The 22,822-nt window shown below is 40.3% G+C and overlaps 1 protein-coding gene across 4 annotated transcripts in view; it reads right to left on the bottom strand.

Annotated features, from left to right (window-relative positions):
• The window catches only part of ELMO1 (engulfment and cell motility 1), a 261,737-nt gene that overhangs the window by 210,655 nt on the left and 28,260 nt on the right, over positions 1–22,822 (bottom strand). For 2 of the 4 annotated variants that reach the window (XM_009880069.1, XM_009880067.1), the window contains exons 5-6: positions 13,526–13,695; positions 1,587–1,622 (exon numbers count right to left, since the gene is read on the bottom strand). In XM_009880069.1, the coding sequence (XP_009878371.1) occupies positions 1,587–1,622; positions 13,526–13,695 (206 nt within the window). The remainder of the gene's footprint in view (positions 1–1,586; positions 1,623–13,525; positions 13,696–22,822) is intronic. The other 2 variants (XM_009880068.1, XM_009880070.1) reach the window with 1 other exon arrangement.

The raw sequence follows: 22,822 nt of genomic DNA, 5'->3' as shown, positions 1-22,822 counted from the left end.
ATACATTTTACCTTCAAAATGTACGAACAGATCAGCTTCCAGAACTATTGGTTTCACATCCTGACAAATGGCTCTGGTACCTTTTTTAGAACAAGTCCAAAACTCCAGAATTTGTGTTATTTTAATTGTATTATTTCATGTACTACTGATGGAAATAAAAATATTAAACTGTGTGCCCCAATGTAAATTGAAGCTTCTACTGACAGGATTTAACTTCCAAACTTAGAATAAACTTTAGTCACATACGCTTTCTTTATTGCTGCATCCACTAATGTGCTATATCTGATCAATAAGAATCCTCTTAAAATGGGTAATGCTTTGTTCCCATGAGTAAACAAACTAAACTGTGTAAAAAAAAGAATTAATTCAGATCATCAGTATGATCAGGTCCTAAAACCAGGGTGCAGTGCAACTATAAGTCAGTATTTTAGTACTGTCTTGAGGACAATCATGTAACTTAATGTAAAGACGACTACAGGACAACAGAATTTGGAAGCAGAGAGATGCTGAAGGAGTATAACTGCTCTTCCACAAAGAAATATTTTTACAGCAGTGAGGAAAAACCCACCATCTAAATGCACAGGAGGTACCTTGTCTCGGGAGGGGTGATGCTGTCAAGAATTCTGAAAGTCTCATGCCATTTTAATCATCTTCCTCAGAATCCAAACTTTTCCGTCATGAAGCAAGTTACTTTTATTAGGTTGAGAAAGCATATATAGAGGGAGGATTTAAGTTGCCTGCCAGATTTATTCTTACTGTCTAATTTATTTATTAGACAATGATTTAATAATAAATGTTTCAGAACTTGGTTTACAGCAGATTTGTGAAAGTATGATTTAGCATGGATTCAGATGGGGAGCCGGATTTCCTGCATGATAAACCACATCAGGCTCTCAGAGTGACAGATGCGTGGTTAATTGATTAATTATTCTTTTGCTTCCTTGGGTTTTAGCTATACTTGACATATCAAACTTGCAAGCCAATCAAGATATCAGAATATCTCTTGGGGGTCCCAAATTATCAAAGCCTATGAAGCCTGTGCTTAACTTAAAGCACACAGAAGAGTCCCATTCAAAATCATCAGGGCAATAAGCATGCTTCTGAACTTTCTGATATGAGGCCCTTTACTGTATTATGGTTTTCTTTTATGCAGTTATCTGCAACAACTAGCATTACCTGGAACCAGCAAATGATAGGAATTCAAGCTCTTACTTTCATCTCGCCAACATCAACAATTGAAGTTGCCTACTATCAATCGCGTAAGGCAGACCAATTTAAGAGGGGAATTGGGGAAGGCAGGAAAATTATTTGTTTGCTCAAATTTAAAAACAAAACAAAAGCCTTACTTAGGAAATAGTAGAAGCCCCAGCAGAAGCTACAGAAACGAAGCACCCATTCCACAAGCAAAGCAAAAAAGGCTTCATCAGAAAATTTGAACAGGCATCAAAGAGCAGAAAACAGAGAATGTTGAAGACTGTCTGAATGAATACGCACAGTTGTATTTACATATAAAGATTAGTTAGCCTGAACTCAGTCATGCAAAAGAAGAAGAAGTGTGCAAGGTGATGATCTAATCAGGTTCTTACCAGGGCTTCATTATCTTCTGCAATTTCTGATATCGTCTGCAAAATTAAAACTTGCATGTGAGGAGACACACTTTAAAACATCTGTACTCTATTTACCTATGCATTTACCTACGCATACCTATACATTTACTCTGTGTACCTATGTGTACACACCCCCCCACACACACCCATACTTGATTCATAAAATTCAAAGAGAGACACACAATTAGAGGCAGTAAATTACTAACAATTCGCTGTGAATAGAAACAGTTCAGTAACTGATAAAGTAAAGAACATTCAAAAATCAATTTCAAATATTTGTTCAGAATACTTCTGCTAACTTCTGTTAGGAAAAAAACAGAAGAGAAGAGACAGTTGATAGGGGAAATATATCAGATTTCTCTAAAACCTGTTTCTCTTGACCATCGAAGCATGTCTAAGCATCCTAAATTAAGTATTTGTGTAAAAGAAGCCTTTGGTATAAAACAATAAAGGTTTACACATTAAGCATTTTCTGTCTCGTTGCTACAACATGTAATCCATTACCTGAAAAACTTTTTTATTTACTTCCAGTCTCCATCATTAATACTGATGTCAGAGTCATTAGCACGGTTGAAAGTTGTTGTGTAGCTAGGACCAACACAGACCAAAATCCTGACCTTCTGAAGTCAGAGACAAATTTTCTGTTGACTTCAAAGGGAGGCAAAGAATTTACCCTGGGTTTTTAACCACAGAGTTGCATTTACTCAACAAGTCAAAACCATCTTGCACCAGGTCCATGATACATAAATACAGTGCAGCCGTCTTATTCCAACAGAATGTTTAACTTCACCCGTACCCCCTCTGCAAAATTCACACACCAATGGACATGCCTAGACCCAAGGTACTGAATCAACCCACTTGAGAAAGACAATGATCTGATTAAGAATGTCACTTATCGATTCAGATTATAAGAGGCCAAGCTACACACCCAACCTTCAGTGTGATGCTCTTGCTTTCCTACTAGCTTCCAAAACACTTGGCTCCCAGTTGCAGCAAGAGGTTTAACATATCCCAAGAATTTTGTTTGTTTTTTTTTTTTCTATTTAGGCTTTTCCTCTTTTTCCTCTAAGATATACACTGTTGTGTCTCGTTGGTGAACCAGAAGCTATGGCATCATATTACTATATTCAGGAAACTCAAAGCCAAATATTAAGGCGGGGGGGGGGAGGTGAGGCAAATAATAAGTGCATTTGAAAGCTGTAGCCCACTAATCACAATTTGCAAGTCATCCTTCTGCTAATAACTGGCTTCAGAACTGCTGATTATGCTACTAAGCAAGCTAAAGAAAGAGACTATCCATGGTAAAAATGGCATCCAAGACAAATAACTACTTCTTAAAAACACCACTTAAACCAACAAAAAAAAAAAAGGCAAGAAAAGAATATCCATCTCCTACTTAACCCCTTCTTGTGTCTCTTAAATCTATTTCATAGTTTTATTTCAGAGGGTTGGCTGTAGCTCCACACTGGGCAGACTTCTGTTCAAAAGGAGAACAAAGAGGTTCCTCCTTCCTCCCTGTCCCTTTCTGCCCAGGTCTTCCCCTTTGTGCTTGCTGCCGTGCTGTTCAGCCCACAACAGCTCCAGGACAGCAAGGTCTCCAGCCGCTGATTCAACTCTCTCCCAGAACTTGGTTAGATTTCTTTTTTTTTTTTTTTCCCCTTTTGATACAGCAGTAATGCCTCCCACCTTGCATTTGCCATTCTGTTTATGCATAAGTAACATGGTGCCTTCTACAGAAACCACATGAGTCTATGTATAGACTCTTTCAAGAAGCACCAGTCTCGGGGAGTACAGCTCTTGGGCTGGCTTGTGTAACCACCAGGGTAGAAAACACAGAGAGTATATCACAGGAGCAGTGGTTTGAAATCCTTCATGGCTATCCAGGAGCTGTAATACTCATGCCTGAAGATGATGGCACAGTTTACTCTATATCCAAGCACAGACTGAGCTACAGCCTAGCTCAAATCAGAAAAGCGGTAAGATTTTGTTCTTGGATTTCATAGCTTTGGGTTTTTTATGCTACAACAGCTATCTGTGTAGCCGGTAGTAATGAGCAAACAAAAAGCATCCTGATAATTAGCCAGCCTTACAAGGCGGAGAAAACCACCTTCAACATGCTTTTAAGAGCAGAAAAGTTCAAAGCATTTCCCACAACAGGAAGATCCCAACTTCAGCAGAATGTCATTCCCGTGCTTCTGCAAAAAGAGTGATTCCTTGCTGCGGCAGACTCTGCTAAACCCTAAAAAGAACAACCACCGCCACAAATGGGTTTTGTCATCTCCCAAATGTGCATGGATTCAAGCAACCTTACGCAGCACATGCCAGCAAAATGTCACAGCATCCTTCTGAGCCCAGTTTTTAAAACAGCTGCTTTTCATCCAGGTGCTGTCTTTGGCTAAGCAGCAAGTAAACTTGAAATTGGTACTGTGTCTCTCTGACATCAAAGAGAAACAAGTGTGGTGTTTGCAAACTGCTAGCACTTCAAAGGGCAGACTCAGTTTTACCAGAGATTTTTCACAACAGGCTATAATCAGTGGCATTTTCTCTATGAATGAGCCCAAGGACCAAAGAACAAACATTCGAGTCATAGAACAAAACATTTAGACAGCAACTCACTTAGCATTTACAGAACTCTTATCCATCTGGAGTTAACTGGCAAACAGTTAACTTGAAGTCAGAAGGTGTGCAACATGAAAGAAAATATAAATTTAGAATAATATGGAGACATAATTGAATCATATAGGACTTTTCTGGTGAAGCAACACAAAGAAAGCAGATTTTGACTTGAGAGGGAAGATAACCATCATATTAGACCAAACAATTTCCAAAGCAACAGAGATCAGTAAAAAGTGTGATAAGAGCAGCAATCAATCTAGGACATCAAATGTTGCAGCAACACGGTACAGGATGATTATAGATAGAATTTTACCACTGAACAGGTGGAGGCTGTAATCTAAAGGAGTGCATGCTATTTTCTTCCCATCATCGAACCAAAAACCTAATACAGAAGGACCCAGCATGAGCAGGAGTTCATCTCATATTCACCCACAGACCATACTAAAGTTACCACTGAAGGAGAAGCCAAGCTAACTCTTCCAGCCTGGAAAGGAACAAGCACAGTCTGCCACCTCCATCAGCTTTCCTCTTTCTATGTATACATAACTTACTTCTTCTAGAGGGCTGACTCTGTGGCAGCAACCAGACAGTTCCGTAAAATGCTTCCTGGGTGAGTTACCACATGTATGGTCAAAAATGACGAAAGCCTTACAGACACTGTAATTAGCTCAATATATTTTTATTCTTTTTTCCCCAGAAACCATCCCCCAATTGCACTTGCACAGATGGGAACAAAACCATGAGGGTAAATTAAATAGTGTTTGTGAAAGGTTCAGATACAGAGTGGTGAAAGACAAAAACAGACAGCAATTTTTATACAGGAGGAAATCTCAAAACAAATGCCAACATAATGCAAAATAAACACGAACAACAAGTCACTGCTTTGGACATTTCGCTACCACAATACGTTCCCTGTTTGGCCTCAAAGGAACTTTGTGATACACTTCCATCTGAATCCCAAGGCGCAGCAGTTCCCTTTGGATTTCCCCAAGCCACAGAGACTTAATAATTGCTCATATACTGCAGGTTGTATCACGAGCAGCTTCCAGGGAAGACCAGCTTAGCAAGGACCCGACCAGATGAACCGCTGCTATCTGTTCATGTGCAAAAACTGCTGTACAAGGACCAAAGATATCCCAAATCTAAACCCCAGCTGGGGTAACACACAGTGCACAGTAAGGGCTTGTCGGCAGTGGGGAGAAGTACTAACATGTTGTCCCACTCTGTGGAAGCCAGCGTGGACACACTGGAGTTAGCGGTGCCAAGAGCTAAAGCAGTCACACCACATCACCACAACCAACGTTTCAGAGCCTGCGCTGTCTAAAGACGTGCAGAGTAGGATAAGAACACCACTGAGGATAAAAGCTTTTCATGTAGTATGGCCCCGGAGAGGGCCATTATTATCAACGGTGGAAGATACAAAAACATCTTCCTCTACAGAAAAACTGACAGGATGATGGATGAACAACCTGCTAACCACATTAAATCAGTATTTGGCTACAGCTTTTCAGGCAAACACAAGCATAGCCCACATTCTGGATAAAAGGCAGCATTCAGAGATATGACAAGACAAATACACAGGAGTACGTATCTCTGGCTTCCGTCTGTATCAGGTATGGCTATCATATAAAAACGAAGTCTGGGGAACACTGGCCAGGGGGTTCAAATAAATTATTTGGATGAAATCTGCAAAATTACTATTAAGCTATGCAGCAGCACTCCCACTCCTCACAGCTACCGCAATATCCCACAGCCACCACCGTCCAAGAGACAAAACCATCCTGGAAAGTTGTAGAAGTGGAGATTTTAAGCTCTTCTCCTTGTTGTTGCTGGTTCCTCAAACAATACACTTTTGTCTGGAGCTAAAGAAAAATTAATCAGTTTTGTCCAGCTTGGTACTCTGAATAACATTTGGAAATATAAATCCACTGCTGGAGCTACACTCTTTATCACATTTTACTACAGTGGTTGCCAAATGAAACCCAGTAAAACTGTCTCCTCTCTTGTTCCTGTCAACAAGCTGTTGATATCGCCACTCAGCAGGGGTCATTTAAATGCTAATACTCTTAAGCACAGGCAAAGTTCGAAAAACAACCCTGGAGAAAAGGCGTTTAGGATGGGGGGAGAGCAAGGAGCAGCAACTCTCCCCTTCTCTCTCAAAATGTGATCTTTGATAGTTCAATCTTCAGATGAGGCTTTAATCTAAAATGTACGGTCTGCGCTACATATATGACATTGATCAGAAGGATATATAAGAAATTGCACTCGTGTATGCGTTGAGAGGGAGGGTGGAATCCAAGCCTGAAGACTGATGGGGAAACAAACCCAAAAGAGAGCAAGCAGGAGAAAAGTAAAATCAACAAAAAAATCCACCCACGAAGAAAACCTACCCCACTTTCTTCTTTTATGGGAACTGCACTCAGAGATTGGGCTGCAGCCCTTTCTTATTCTCCTGCCATCACGTCTCCACAGCGGTGTAACTGCATAAACTGATTGTATATACTCTTTTGGATTTTTGCTTCATAGACAATAGCCACCCTCTCCCGACGTTACGGAAGCACTAAGAAATGAAGATTGTGTAAAGCTCCTGTTGGACAAGAATTGATTTTGGCAGCAATGTCAGATTAAGTAATCTATGCTTCCAGGTGAAGCTTCACAGGAATGGCTGAGCCTGTCTAACAGCCCAGTGCTGTCAAAAATACAAATTATTTTCCTCCCTCCATCGGCTGGCTTATTTTCTGCCAGATTAGCAAATTGAATTGGATCACTGAGGAGTCAGATGAGCATTGGAGCTGAGCAAGAGAGGGAGCAGGTACTGCATAGCCAGTAGCTGGGAAGGGTGGAAAAAGACTACTTCATTTAGTGGCAAAGACCTACTAGTTTAGTGTTGTTCACATCTGGAAATTCACTTTCCATTTACCCAGTGGGTTGTGCTTGCACGAGTGTCTTCTGGGGCAACACCGTGAGCTCAGTCAGAGAACTGAACCGAGTTAAGGAATATTTTATTAAAAGTGACAATAAAGGCTACTTTTAATACTCTACATCAGTTTTCCAGTCCAGCTTGCTCCAAACAGTACTGGCATAACTCTTCAGATAAAGCAGGACAGGAACAAGTGACTGTGAGCAAGGACTGCTTAAGTGTTTTGACAGCACTACTGAAATACTCATCAGACTGGGATGGAAAAAACCATTAGCAGGTATGTGAGCAACTGTCCCAAAAAGTGTGTTAAAGTCAGAATAACTCCAAACCAATCTGTCTTCAGTTTTCCACCGGGCTGGTATACAGTATTATCTCTGTAAGACAAGCCAAGAGCTAGGATTTCACTGAACAATACAATTTGTCCTTAAAGCCTGCACAATTGCCATCTCAGAGACTTCCAGCTGTACAGCAGCCAACTCTGCAACTGCATGTGTTCAATAGAAGACTCCTCTTAGTCAAGAGTCAAAAAACTTACAAACACACATTCATTCAGAATCTTGTATGAACCTGATCTAGCTGCATTTGTGAATTCCAATAGGAAGATCACAAAATTTAACAACTACCCCAATTTAAAGCAAGCTTTTAATCTTCAATCTGTGCACTAAGCAATTACAACTCCCTTAAAATTATAACCTGGCTATCTGCAACCATGCCCGAGCAGCATCGACTAGTGTGCTCCTGCGCCACAGCTGTACTACAATAGAAAGCTGCTCAGCACAGCCACATCGATGCAAAAAGAGTTCTGAAGAACAACCTTCTCAACAGCAGCAGAAACAATTCTGGTTACTGTCAAGACAGCAAGGCTTAGCACAGTCTCAGTTTTTTGGCAAAAACGGTGTGTTATTTTAGCCAAATGACAAGTGACAGAGACCATGATACTGCCAATAAAAAGAATACTGAAAATTCTGCATATGCCTTCCTCCTTTTCCTCCCAGTCATGAGATTATTATCATTACTGGTAATGACAACAATAAATTTAGATTCCTTTTATTAACTCTTTGGTCTTTCAATATTTATGGCTTGTAACTTACATTTTCCTTTTCTTACTTTATAAGGGACTATGAGAGGGTTTTTTTCCTTTTAAGGAAGGCTGAGAGTGTCACAGTCACACGATTCTTCTGATACATCAAGAAAAAAAAAAAAAGCACCACATCCTTAACAGTCTTGGCTACATCAGAAAGACTATCTATACAGCCATGATTTTTTGAAATATCAATTCTGGGCTAGACTACGGAATACAGCTCTGAATGAGCAAACTGCATTATCTCAGTTGGGTTTGCAAGGAGACATGATTGTTTCTTCCAGTTTTGTTCCTGAACACATTTTTCATCAGTCATTATAGTAACTAGGCCTTTCTAGCATTGCTCTCCTTCTGCCTCTCTTTAGGGTATTGCACTCAGGATTGGGGTATTCTGCACGGGAGCAGAAGCAGCACACCCTTACATTTCCCTTTTGCATTGCCTGTACATCCAACCAGATGGACTGCATATTCTACTCCCCTTAAGAAGACATGAGCTGAGCTTCAGGCAAAAAATTGGCATTAGAAGTGCTATGGAAATCTCTTTCTGAAAAATCTCCAAAAAGGAAAATAACTGTGTGTACACACCCACACCCCTCTTTGGTGATACAGATGCACAGTCTGAGAAATCATGGATAGACATCATGGATAATTATAAAATGGAATAAGCATTTGCTTGTTCTTCGTGACCTAACTTGCCTTGCAGTCTCTGCTATAATGTATAGCTCACCCAAACCATAAAAATAAACATAAAAACAGTGGGGTTTTTTTTTTCCCCCTCTTTTTTTTTTTTTTCTTCAGTTAATAAGACACTCGTAGCATGATCTGGAAGCAAGAATGAGCCTGAAGGAAAAACAAAGATGAGCCATCTCAATCAACAGGATCGAGATACATGTGGACAGTTTCTGAGACATGTAGCAACTCTGCTGATATAAATATATTCATATTGACAAGATGTGCTCTCAGCTTCACTCGGGCCCCATGCACCCTACAGTCTGCCTACCACCAACCCCTATGACTTTGTCCCAGGACACACCATGTCTACAGTTCACTTGCTCCAAGCAGCAAGCACTCAAGGAGATCTGGCCCAAATTACGGTAACTACTCATAGTATTAAAACCACTTTTGAAAACATACCCAAAATAAAGAAAAACACCTCTCCATTTTTTATTTTTCAAGCTCTACTAACAGCAAGAAATTGGAAAGGCTATTCTCTAGTTTTCAAGTTTCTCTAGCATTCTAGTTTTCTTCAATATTCAGGAATATAACATGGAAAAATAACTAGGAAACACTGTTAGTTCTTGTCAGCTTTTTATATTACTACTTCTTTTCATCACCAGCAAAATGAAGCAGAGGTAACTAGAAACCCAGGGATTTACATTCTCGTACTCTGGTCACTGTATTTTTATAGTCATCTGTTTCACTGAAATAATGAGTAAGTAGCACAATAAATAAAGCCAACTACAAATACAGATACAAATACAAATACATAGGCCTCTTCCTCAGTGAAAGTTATATAAAAAGCTGGAGCCTTGCTTTCCAGAGGCTGCCCACTAAAACTTAATTACACATTCAAATTATAACTTAAGAGCTGCTCCTAACAAGAGTTCCACGTGCACAGAAAACCTCAGAGCAACCTTACACTGAGCATGACGGTACTTTTAATGAGCACTGTCTGCCCCTTTGGGGAAAATAGAGAATAAAGCTTGAATTAACAAAATTCATCGATTTCTAGCACAGCTGCACCACACCGTGAACAGAGGCGCCACTCAGCCTGGGCTTACTGATGCAGGGCTGTCCTCAGCTGCATTAACCCACGGGCAGCTGGCAAAGCACAGAGGGGCTCCTTGCAGAGCAGCAGCAGCCACCCCATGGGTATGTCCCATCCCCTCTGACCCCCTCCGAGTCTTAGTGCCAGTCTCTGGGTTGCAGCACGAGAGCAGAGACAGCCACTGTCATGCTATTTCCCAACATGAATTCCTCTCAGGTTGTGGCTCAGTGATGCACCCAGGCCAACGTAATGGCCTGCTGCCACAAAAAGGGGCCTTTTTTGCATCCACTCATGCCCACTTCCTCTCTCGCTTCTTCAAGTCCCAAACTGAGCAGAAAACTAACTCTGCAAAACAGAAGCAGTTACTTTGCAACCAAGTTAACAAGGTGAATTGGCTTTGTGAAGCATCCAGGCACCAGAACCAGCTCCAGGGAAGAAGCAGGACTGGGCTGGAGAGCAGGGGTTCACACACAAGGACTGGGAGAAGAGGGCAGGGAACCGGACCACCTCTCAGCAGCACTAAGCCATTAGGCTTCTTCTCAGATGTGTGGTTGAGTCATAGCCTCATTCAAGCAAGGCTGTCTCAACAGTAAGTCAAAGGTGGGCACGGTGAAGATATACCTTAAAGGTATCTTTACAGAATATATTGCCTTCTAAAAGTGAGCCATCAAAGAAGTTTCTGCCCTTCCGTGAAATTTCTGGCTGCTCATTCCTACTCTATCGCCACCCCCACTTTGTAATGCGAATATAATTATTTGGGTAGGTCCACCTATGGACACCAAAATGATCAGAATTAAAAATACCACTGGGGAAAAGAAAATGGCAAGTACCAGGGCAGGGAAAAGGAGGAAAAAGGGCTTTTTGATTTAAAGCGTTTGAGTGACCTCAGTCAGAGTCAGCAGCACAGCCCACAGGGTCACCGTGCAGAGGGTCCACAGCCCAGGGTGGGAGCCAATGGCAAGGAGGCCTTCAGTTGGCTTTGCCTGTTCAGCGAGCATCTTGCGGGGCCTCTTATTAATGGTATTGCAGAGGGTCCAAGTGAAAACAGGAGGAGAGAATGTAAGAGGACAATTGACTGACTCCAGTTGCTTTTCCTTGACAGCCTATGGCACTCAAATGGCTGGCTGTCCTTGTCCCACTCCTTCCTCCATACATTACCCTTCTTCACCTCCCACACATCTTGTTCACTCACAGGCCATTTTAGGGAGCAGTTGTGTTGTAATAATAAAGTCAAACCCCAAACCATTAAATCTCAAGTTCTGTTAAATATGCACTTATCAGCCAGTGATGCACAGTATAAAAGCAGAAGGGAACGTACAGCGTAGCACAGATGTCCTTGCTTTACAACTCCCTTCGCAAAGCCAGACTTGGAAAATCCTGACCTGCAGACCCCCTCAGAAGCTGCAAAACGTCTCTGCCGCTGAACAGGAAAAAGACTGCAGCGAGTACTGAGTGTTCATCAACAGGCGAAGCTGCTGGAAACTCTTACAGTCTGAGTCTTTGTTCAGTGCCCAAACTAGACAGCGGTTCTCCCCACAGGCAGAAACACTGATAAATAGATTAGACAGGTAGATCAATCAATGCATCTTTGGTCAGACATTACACCAGCTAGAACAAAAATTCTGAAATCCCTTCAAATGCAAGCCACTTAAAAAAAAGGCAATAGGCTCTGCTCACATGTCCAGTCTGCAAGCCAGCTATGTGGTTTGAAAACTTATACCCTCAGCCAGGAATTACTACTAGGGTGCAATTTGCTGAGCAGATCTTTCAACAGTGGTGCTGGCTTAAATATTTTCCCTCCCAAATAGTTATTTTTAATCCTGATCAGTCTGCTAGAGCTTGGCTCATCCCCAGCTACGAAACAGTTGTACAGACACCATCTGAAGGGTGAGGAGGGCACTTGCTTTAATATTGATGGAGCTAAAGGAAATGCTTGTAAAAAAATGTGAATGTTCTCTGTCTGTTTCAATAGAAGATAAAGTGCTTTAGTTTAAATACTTCCTGCAGTGCAGTAAGTTAAATAGTTTAACTTAAATAATGAATGACAAAATAAACTACAGAGGCAGTGACTTTTAATTTTCTTATGTTCTGATCTTCATAGGTGTGTGTGAGTCTGCCCATTCAGTATATTTTTTAATTAGTACAGTAACTGTGTGCACATGTTTACATCAACTTAAGCCTGACTTTGGTTTTAAATCTAATTTGATCCCTAAACAACAAATATTATATGAATATAAAACAAGTTGACAAATTTGATAACTAGAAGCATTTTTTTAATTTTGTTTTTTAAGTCACATAACGTGTGCCACAGACCACAACACTGCGAAAAAATAAAGGCCCTAACCCCAAAATATTGAAGATGAAACCACGAGCTATTGGAAATGCAGTATGTAGCTAGAGTTAGGCAATAGGGATTCAGAGTTCAATAAACCATTGACCACATAACAGGCAGGGATCAGCAACAGGGTGTTTTTGCATTTCCCAATCTAAGGGCTACTGGATTCTAAAAAGTACTTCATTTTTCTGTGGCAAATCCCCAGTATATCTTGCGTGGGACCATCAGAGACAATTTGTGTTCCATTTCAAAGCCCATTTACTACTTTTGTGTTACTCTCTAACACTATTTACTTTCTTGAATCCAAGGGAACATCAGCACATTTGAGAGGGGATTTGGACTGATTTCAGCAATTGACTTCTGAAGTCTGGTCCGCAAGACTGAACACCCCCAATGAATAAGAAAGCTACTTTCAGAGCATTTTCTTGCTCTCAGGAAAGGGCGTGGGTATTGTTGACTTCTTCGTGTGTAGTAAAGGTTGACATTGACTGCAAAGCACTAAAACTCTTACTTGAAAGCAAAAGCTTATTTGAAATAGTACCAGTTAAAACATAATTTAATAATGCAACAACCCAACTGATACTCTTCTGTAGTATCCTCCACATTAAGCCAATACACACTTAGTCAGGACCATGGTCCTGAATTTCACCAATGGTGAAAATCAGTAAGATGTTCTGATAAAGGATAAAAGTTTTTTCAGTGGTCAGCTTGCAAATTCATGTCAAAAGGCCACTACCATTTGACAAAACCCAGCCAGAATTAAAACAATAAAAATTGAAATAAAGTAAGCACTGGGTTTTGGCTCTACATATCCTCAGTAACATGAAATTTCAAACACAGTTTTCAGATTACATCACTTAAATATCAGCCTTTAAATCTACTGTCAATGATTTATCTGAATCCCAATGCGTAGAGAAGAAATTAGGAACAGAGTCTCCCCAAAACTTTATGGCACAGAGGGTTACTTGTGACTTCCTATTTTGCTCATCCCCAGTCCCCACCAGCCCACTGCTAGGAATTTAAAAGAAAAAAATATTCTCATTGATAATGCATATACTATCCTAGCAGCCCAGAACTCTTCAACCTTTTATTTTATATAATCTTAGAAGTTGTATAAAGAAATACTTCAGGCACTCAGAGAATGAGCATGAAAGCACCCCATATAGGAAGAAAGTCAGAGTTTAAGCAGAATACTTACTCTGTGCCGCTTTCAACCATTTGTGTTAGGAGGGAAATGCCATCTAGGTTTATAAATTCTTGGGCAAACGTAATATCCCGTGAGTAGTTGGCTAAGTCTTTCAGTGCTTCTAACTTCGCATCCATACTAGAAGACTGGATCCTCTCATGAAGCTGCTGTGCATTTTGAGCCTAAGAGAGAAACAAAACATACCAAAGAAAAACACCAAAGCTTTCATTACAATAGGAATAATGAATAAAATGTTAGCTCAAGCAAGAACAATGGCCACGTTTAATATTAATGATACTTAACACTTGCACGCTCAGAAATGATTAAGTAGCTCACATACAAATTATTTTTGTAAAAGCATAATTTGCATGTATTACTCCATTATTACCTATAATTATTTGGATTGTTGCAGAGTCATAAGCTGAGCAATGGATAGATATCCCATTGTCTCAAGCAAAATGTAAGCATTACTAAAGACAGACTTCAGCTTGAAGAGCTTGTGTGTCTCATGAATAAAAGTAGAAACGAAAATAAAACAAATTGCATCAGACAATCTCCGTATAATAACGGCAGCACTTTTTTTTCCTGTCAACGTTTACTCAGTTTGCGCACTTCTCATGACCTTCAACAACAAAGGCCATATACTGTCCTAATCAGGTTCCACCAGTAGAGACCAACTTCAGGCCTTCTGCTCCTTCCTCCCCCTCTTCTTTTTGTTCACAATCAATTCAAAAACTCACATACTGTCTTACACGGAGCACAGGAATAATTACTTCCCACATAATACTATGATATTATCACTCGTACATCTTTATGTAAGTTCAATATCCACCTATGTTAGGCTATTCTGCCCATTAATGCTTCAAATACAGGATGAGACAGTGAAACCCGCAATGAACGCTGATGATAAAAAGCTAAAGGGATATTTAAATAATGCATACTAAATTGTCTCTCACTAGTCATACAAATGCTTTAAAATATATCTCACATTTTCAATTTGACGCTTTCACTTACCTGAACACAATACCCAAAAGCTTCAGTTAATAGCTAGCTAGCCAATACTTAGAAAAATAATCCTGCTCACTATATATGGATACTTGCAAAATTCAATTTCCTAAAATTCACTTCTTATATGCACCAAATGAAAGGTGAATAAGAAGCTATGTGTCACCAGGAAACCAAATTAATGGTAAATTCTGCTGAGAGTTATTTTCTCTGAGATTATGCTTATTCTTTCTCAGTCGGAAAAGAAAAATAGAAGAAAAGGCTGTGCCGACAGACAATTTCTTTTCTGTTTAAGTAATGCATATACTCTTCACAGAGATGGTCATCTCTTCAGATCATTCTGAGACAGTAGACATTTTTAGTGTGAGTGAACATTTAAACAGGGAACACAGGAAAAAACACCACTGTGTTGGTACAGATACATCTTCCTATCTACATAACTTTGATTGCTTCCCAAACATTAATAAATTAAATGTGCTAATATCCTCCATGATCAGCAAGGTTTGTTACTTCCCATTTTTACAAAGAAAAATTAATGCATGCTCTCCAATCAGCTTTTGGCCAGAAGCTACACGGTGAGAAGCATGTACGGGGTGGAAATATCTTCTAGTTAGTATGATTGTGGTTAACATCTTCAGTTAAAACAGCATTGAAAAGAAACACAATCTCTTTAGTCCTGAGCTTTTCTGTGCCTTAAATATTGGGTGGTGCAGCCATAGCAGCTACATTACCTATAAAAAGGCAGAACCCTGTCATCCAAAAGGTCTTTCTGCCACCCTAAGTTACCTACTCTACCAATAGGTTTGAGTTGTAATGGGGAACAATGGCTTATACAGTCTCTCTGAAATGGCAATATCTGTCCGAATGGTACTAAAAGAATATTGTCTTAAACTTAAGCAGCTGGTACGCTAAACCATTTGCCAAAGAAATAAAAATAGGTCCTCCTAAACTTCCACCTTCCAGGATAACCGCAGAATGCTTCCTCCAACCCCTTCCCTTTGTTAGAGTGGGTGAAGGAAGTTTTGCTAAAATACTCTTGTACAATCACCTACAAAAATCCAGAGCAACCACTATTATCACCTGAACCAGAAGTTCAACAGCCAACTCCTACCTCCCCAAATGACCTCCTTCATTGAGGTGTTTCTACTCTAGATGTCCCACTGCAACAACTCGGGAAAACTCAGATACGCAAAGCATCCTCAAAACATTACTCTTTCTCAGAATACATGCAACGTCTGAATTCCTGCTCACCCCAGAAAAGAAACACTTCGGAAAATCTTTAATACTGCTGTGGCAGCTGCATTCCCCTGACTTTGGACACGGGTGCTCAGATTTAACCTTAAACTCATTAAGATCTGTGCACATGCCTTTTTCCACGTGCCATGATTCTGGGAAGTTATCACCCCCACTATCTGCCTACTGAAGGATACAGTTCTTCAAGTTTTCCACAGCAAGCAGGTCCTCTGAAAGCTCCTGGAGACTCAGTGAAAATGAAACAAATAGGAAAAATGAACGAAACACCTGGTTCAGTGTGACTGAGCAGCCCATCCGAGCTGCTCAACCAGTAAGTCTGAGCGGGCAGAACTTGGGCAGCAGAGCTGTGGCCAGACAGATGGGGACTGTAATGACCTGTAGCAGTAGCAAGCAAGAAAGAACAAGTAGAGCCAGGAGAACATCCTCCTCCAAACCCCTTCACGTCACACCTACAACTGCTGTGTAAACAATGCCTCATCTTTGTACACATTAACAACAGATTATTAATGGTCAAGTTCATCCTTCCTCTTGAGGACAGATTCCTGCCCCCAGCATAAACCTCTGGTGCTGGTGAACTGCTGCTGCCATCCCAGTTAGATTTCCACTACACAAGAATCAATACCAAGCATGGAAAGAGCTAAGCCTACCTCTCACCAAAGCAGAGACCACCAGTACGGGGACGTGCATTAAGAGCTCACCTACGCTGCAGAACAGCAGCATGAGCAGGACCAACCTATCGACAGAGATCAGTTAATCCTGTTTCCTCTGAAGTCAGTGACAGCTTTGAAATTCACCACACTAAAATGAAAATATAATCTTAGATCAGAGGCAGCTTGGTCCCCTCTACGGAGCACGAAAATCTATAAAGCAACGTCTCTCTGATACCAAAAGTGGTTCGGCCCTGTTTTAAGCACATAAAAGAGCTTACTAACATCACAGGCTTTATCTGACTATGCCAATGCTAATGCCCCATCAGCAAAGTTTCTACACAAGCGTACTTTTCTTACCTCAAACAAGTTTTGCAAGACACTGCATCCCATAAACCTTGCTCCCCCTACTATTGGAAGAGAAAAGAATTGATAATGGCAAAGCAGATCTTGATTAAAAGGGTAAACAAGTATTTGTCTCAGCAAGAGCACTGGTACGTGTCTCACTGGAAACATGGCCAAAAGTAATGTCGGCTGTTGCCATCTCAAATGCCTGATGGTGAAAATACTGCTTCGGTGAATACCATGCAGTTCTCGCAATCCTCCCAGTTCTTGTTGCCATAGCACTCATACGTGCTTATGGAATGTACAGCTCACTTATGACTGCATTAAAAAATGAAACCCAGATGAAATATGCTCCGAGTGCTTACCAGGGAGCTATTTTAATGATTTACAATCCACCGGTGGATGGACAGAGAGCACAGCTCATTAAAGCAACAGTAGAGCTAGCTGCCATGTCTCTGCTCTTAGCAAAATATCATTCAGGTAAGAATAAATAAATATATAAAATCTGCCCAACTGAGAAGCGTTATGAGGGAATTAACAGAAACAGAGCTGTTCAAGTAAATGAAAGACAGCATTAACTGCTCTCCTGTTTAGAAAGGAAGGCAGGCAGCACGCTTGTAAAACACGTGCTGTTGGAGTCCCAGTGAAGTCCCAGCGTTTCAGAAGGCTGTCAAGAGGCATAAGCTGCATGTCTAGTCTTAAACGACTTGCTCCAAGGACAGCCAGAAAGGTTGCCCTTAGGGAGTAGCAGTGCTTAAAAGGAGCCGCTTGATGAGATTGTCAGCTTAAAAAGAAAACTAATGACCTAAATCCAAGATGTGACTTGCTTAGAGACTCAAATAGCCATTTGGAGCTTAGGAATCCCAAGATCGTCCCAGCAAGGGATTCTACTGATCAAATGATCATTTCTTTGCCACGGAATACTTTGTGCAGACTTTGAAAGCAACTTACTACCCAGACATACACAGGGTTTCTGTACAGAATACAAAATACAGTGAGCCAGGGCAGGAGGGAGGACACAGATGCCAAATGCAACCACTATCAAACATTAATGTGCTATGGAATAAGTTTGGACCATTGCTTTAAATTGCTGTTTTGCCATTATGTAATCAGTTTTCTTCTTTGTCTGTTACAAAAAAGCAAATGAAATAAAATACGAGTATTTTGGTCTTCCCTGTAGATAAGTTAGTCACATTATTCAACTTCCTGCTAGAAAAAAGGTATACAGACCATCAACTAACTACCAAATACAGTTCTGTACTAACCAAGCAGGTGCCTTTCTGTGGTTTAATTTAAGTCGCTCAGTGCTGAAACACCACGGTGGTTTAAACTGCTGCCTTTTGCTGGCTTGTTACTGCCACTTCAGCTACAACTGCATACACGTCAGAAAGCAATGGAGCAGCGGAGTCCTTACATAAGCGTCTCTATAGGCAAACCAGATCCAAGAGACCCAGCAAGGCTGACTAGCGTCTGACGCCAGGTAAGCAATGAGATTACATTTTAATTAGTAAAGACATTAATTGTTAACATTTTAACATTAATACTCAAGCACAATTTCTACATCTAGAGCCGTGTACAAGTGTAATACACAGAGCAGTCCTATCGCTGTACACAATTCAGGAGGCAGAAACAGAGGAACAGGGAAATGGTCATGTCTAGAGTCACGTATTAGATAAAAGCATTACAGATGCATAGCCATATGTATTATGTAAATATGCTTAAAATAAGTTTATGCAATCAGTCGCCATTTATGAATGTTTGAGAAGCAATTTTCCCTCTTGCTGCATTTGAAACAATCTTTTTTGCTTACTATTCAAAATATGCCTTCGGAAACCTGAAAACATGAGATTAAATCTTTATCTATAAAAAGACAACAACAAACTCCACTTCCCAAATCTTGCTCTTGTACTATGAGCAGAAAAATATAGAAAGTGGCTCATCATTGACTTCCATGGACAGTGCTCCTGGTACAGAGTTCAATAATAACTAATCCACCATTTCATGATAAACATAATCACAATCCCAGGCTGGCCCTGCAAATATTTATGCATTTACTGAACCTCAAGAACATTAAATCAGTTGAGCACATATTAAAGCAATTGTAGATCAAAGACTATACACCACATCCCCAAACTTTTACTCAAAGATAGAGAATTCAGATGCGTAAGTAGAAGCAGCTTAAAAAAAACTCTACACTTCCTTGTCTGTGTAGATCACGTATAAATAAAAAAACATTGCTCACAGCTGTAAAAGCATTCAGGGAAAACACTATGATGACTGTTAATGAACACACCTATTTACATGATTGCTCATGCTAGAAATGCTAATGCAGCTGCCTACAAACAACTTAACTCAACCAATCTGCAACCAGGGGATCAAAGAAAAACATCCACAAAAGCAAATGATCAAGCACCATAAATACCACATAAGAAAAGGCTGTCCATTGACTCAACTTTTAAGGCATACAGCTCAGGAGCAAATCATGTTTAAGTGCCCAAGAAGTGGCTTTCAAATAAATAGGGAGTGCTCAAATAATCAGTTCTGTTTGAAAATGATTAAATAAAGTTTAAAAATAAATAATTAAATAAAGAGGGCAGTTCCTTCAGTTTAATTTTCCTACCATTTTAGCATCCTTTCAAAACGATTAGTCATTTGAACAAGGATTTGCAGGATCTGATCAAAGGAATCCAGCAGTTGCAGGCACTAGAAGGCTGGACCCTGCTTGCTGCGTTGCGGGACACAACTGTCCCTTCGAAACACTCTCACTCTCGTGAGCAATTACAGCTCACTTATACACCTATCCACCTTCCACTGGAATACGGGTATCACAAAATAGACAATAGCAATCTGGCATTTCAACTGCTGCATATGTTCAAATACAAAGAAACATTGCGTAAGAAACTTTTGATAAGTCCATTCAGAAATGCAAATTGACAAAGAGGGGAAACAGGTCACGGAAAAGTGCAAAAAACACCCAACAGTACAAAGAATTGTTAATAAAGATGATAGGAGCGGTTAAAAATAAGTAAGAAAGATGATATAGGAACAAAGATAATATGAGAGAAATTCAATCTGTACTCAAGTTACCTAGGAAACAGAGTGTCTGTGTGGTGAGTTGTTTATAGAGGAAAAAAATAGCATTGTTTAGAAAAAACAGCCTTTCAGAGAATGGCACAAACTTAGCAAACAGATCTACGGAAACAAAGAGGCAGTTGAAATTCCCACCAGGCCTAACGACTGGCGTTTGCAAAGTTTTAACTCAAAGAAGTTTAAAATAGACATGTAAATCTCTGAGGGCAAGCATTTATAATGGCTTTAGCAGCGCACTGTAACTGCAGATTTGCCCTTGTAATATTACCAATGATTTTCAGAAAGAGATCCCTATATAAGCACAGAAAATAATGTAAATCTGAGATTAAAGGAGTGAAATTATTTAACATTTAGATTTGGGGAGTCAGATTTCAAATCCTAATTTTAAAAAGCCAACCCAAAAATGCTGGTTTACTACTTCTGGATAAAACTACCTCCCCCCCCCCTTTTAATCTCTAATAGTAACTCCTTCTGGATACATAAGCAATATACAATTTGAGGCTAATGACAACAGAACTCAAAAAGATCGCATCTCATTCTTCTCACCCAATTTTCAATGACTCACAGCATGCAACTGTGAATGGGTATAGCCAGACTACTGACTGTCATGGTAATAAATTGCATTAAAATTAAGAACTAGAAAACCATGTGAAGTTCATGCAGCCCTCAAAACTGGTCAAAATGATTCCTCTCAACTCTTCAAAGAAAAAAGTTTCCTCAAAAGACTTGTGAAGTTCAGGACAGATTTCTTTTCTGCCCACAATAGCCAGGAAGTAGGCAGCTCAGGCCTCTCTGGAACTACATGGACACATCCCAGACACTGCATAATCTGTAAGCGGGTCCTCTTAATTTCTTTCAATCTTCCTCTCTTTCTTTTCTAATTCCTCCACCCTCTTCAAAAAGCATTTTTGGTATGATTTTCTTTTTCTGAGGGAAGGGGGAGATAGTTTCAGCTTTATACTGACATAGGATAGATTCAAAAAAAAGGGGGGGAGCGGGATTTCAGAATCTTACTATTTCACAGGATGAGAAAAACAGTTCCCACCCAGCTCTAGCAGCTAGGAAAGCATCTTTCCCATTTTGCAGGAGTATATCATGCAGTCTGTTCTTCACATTATCTCCTCCAACTACTGTTGCTCTCATATAGAGTATCAGAGGAAAAATGGAAACAGATGGCCTGTTAGCTTTTCAGGCTAAACGACAAGCATTGTGTGGGTCACCAGTCTAAAAACCACGGTTTGGAAGCCTTTAATCTAACTATTTTAGGTACCTCTATGATGACCACGTCGAGAATACCTTAAAAGCAAAGATACTACTATAGGGCAGGAACACGCAGAACTTCATTTAATGTCTATTTTAAGAATACACACTCTGTAATCTGACAAAAACCAATCCAGTCCTTCAAAACCTCCTTCCAAGCCACCTCCCTGATTCTGGGAAAAAGCTAACAAAAACTTTGTTAAGAAAATTAACTTTGTTAAGAAAATTTGAAAATAAGCACTGGTTCAGGTATAAATCTTAATACCAAAGACCAGCAAGTATAACGGCCTTCTGTCTTCTAACAGGATGGCTGAGTCACTCGTAGCTGCAGGCCAGTGCCAAAATAGTCCATAACTTGGTAGGTAGCAGGTAATACCTCAGCATCCTAAGGACCCCTGTCTTGGTTGACTGACCCTAAGGCAAGTCACCAAAGAACCAGAACAAGAAGAGAGTCTTAGGCAAAGCCCCACCTTCCTGCCCATAGGTATTAGCAGAAAGCATTAGAAATCCAAAAATGGTCTTTTGTGTTTGTAGGTCATGTTTCCAATTGCACTAGTGATCATGAAGACAGACAGACAGTCATTTCCATGGATCAGTCGCAGCACAGCCCCTCTTCAGTTTTGCATGGTGCAACTGGTTGTTGATTTTCAGACAGGGAAGGATTCCATGAGTCATCTCATGCTGTCACTCTGTGCTGTGGTTACACAAAAGAATGATGCAGTGTGTTTGGACCAATTGGCTCTTGACAAATCACAGATGTTGTTTTGATTTCATGAGATCCCAAGTCTGGGCAGCAGATAGTCTTTTTTTCAGTGGAGTGGATATTTGTTCTTAAGAAGTCCCAAAGTTAGGAGAAGCTGGTGCTGGGGCTTTCTGTTCCTGAGGAAGTTCCACCAAATGGTGTTTACTCCACCAGCAAGTGGTTTCCCCATGTACAAGGCTGACATATGGCAAGATACTCTGGAGTCACATAGACTCTGACAGAGCCATGGTCTTAAACTGTTGTTTATTCTTATGACTGTAAAACTCTGTATATAGCAACCACCGAAAAAGATGAAGGTTAATGGAAATCTCTTGTCTTTGCTCAGCTGGCTGTTGCTTAGAATTGCTTTTTGTTAAGAAGCTGCACTCCTGTAGATTAATATTGCAGTCAGTTATTAAAAAACTTGAGGCATGTATATGTTTCCACATTGGCTTCTTCAATTTCCACTTATACACAAACCTGCATACAAATTCACAAGTCACCTCCTAAGTCCAGTATAAGCCATCATCAGGTTAAGCAGGCTGGGGAGAAGTGGAAAAGGACATGATGTCTGGAGAACCTAGGAAGTTAGTAACAACATACACTTCTCTGTTTCTTTAGTTTGAGCCTAGGCCCTACTAGCTGAAAAGTGATCCATCCAAAAACGTATCTATAAATCTCTGCATTGCTTCTAGATAGAAGTCTTCACATTTCATGGCAGTAACTGACTCCACTCTTAACAGGTTCAACAGAAGCCGAAAGTTAAACCACCACAGCTCCGTCTTGCTTGTTCAAATTAGCTGCAGTACAGGGTGGCAGAGTTTGATCATAAGAATGCTTTGAATCTGCAGATGCTAGAACACCACCATGAAGAGGCAAACCATTTTAATGGCACATTACATTTGTCAGCAAGGAAATGGGATTGCTGCTGCCTTAGACATACATCTTCTGGGACTAATAGTGGCT

Source organism: Charadrius vociferus, unplaced genomic scaffold (genome assembly GCF_000708025.1).
Source record: "Charadrius vociferus isolate BGI_N301 unplaced genomic scaffold, ASM70802v2 scaffold760, whole genome shotgun sequence".
NCBI classification, from domain to species: Eukaryota; Metazoa; Chordata; class Aves; order Charadriiformes; family Charadriidae; genus Charadrius; species Charadrius vociferus.
The sequence above is the reverse complement of the archived record's forward strand: the minus strand, read 5'-3'. Positions and strand labels throughout refer to the sequence as shown.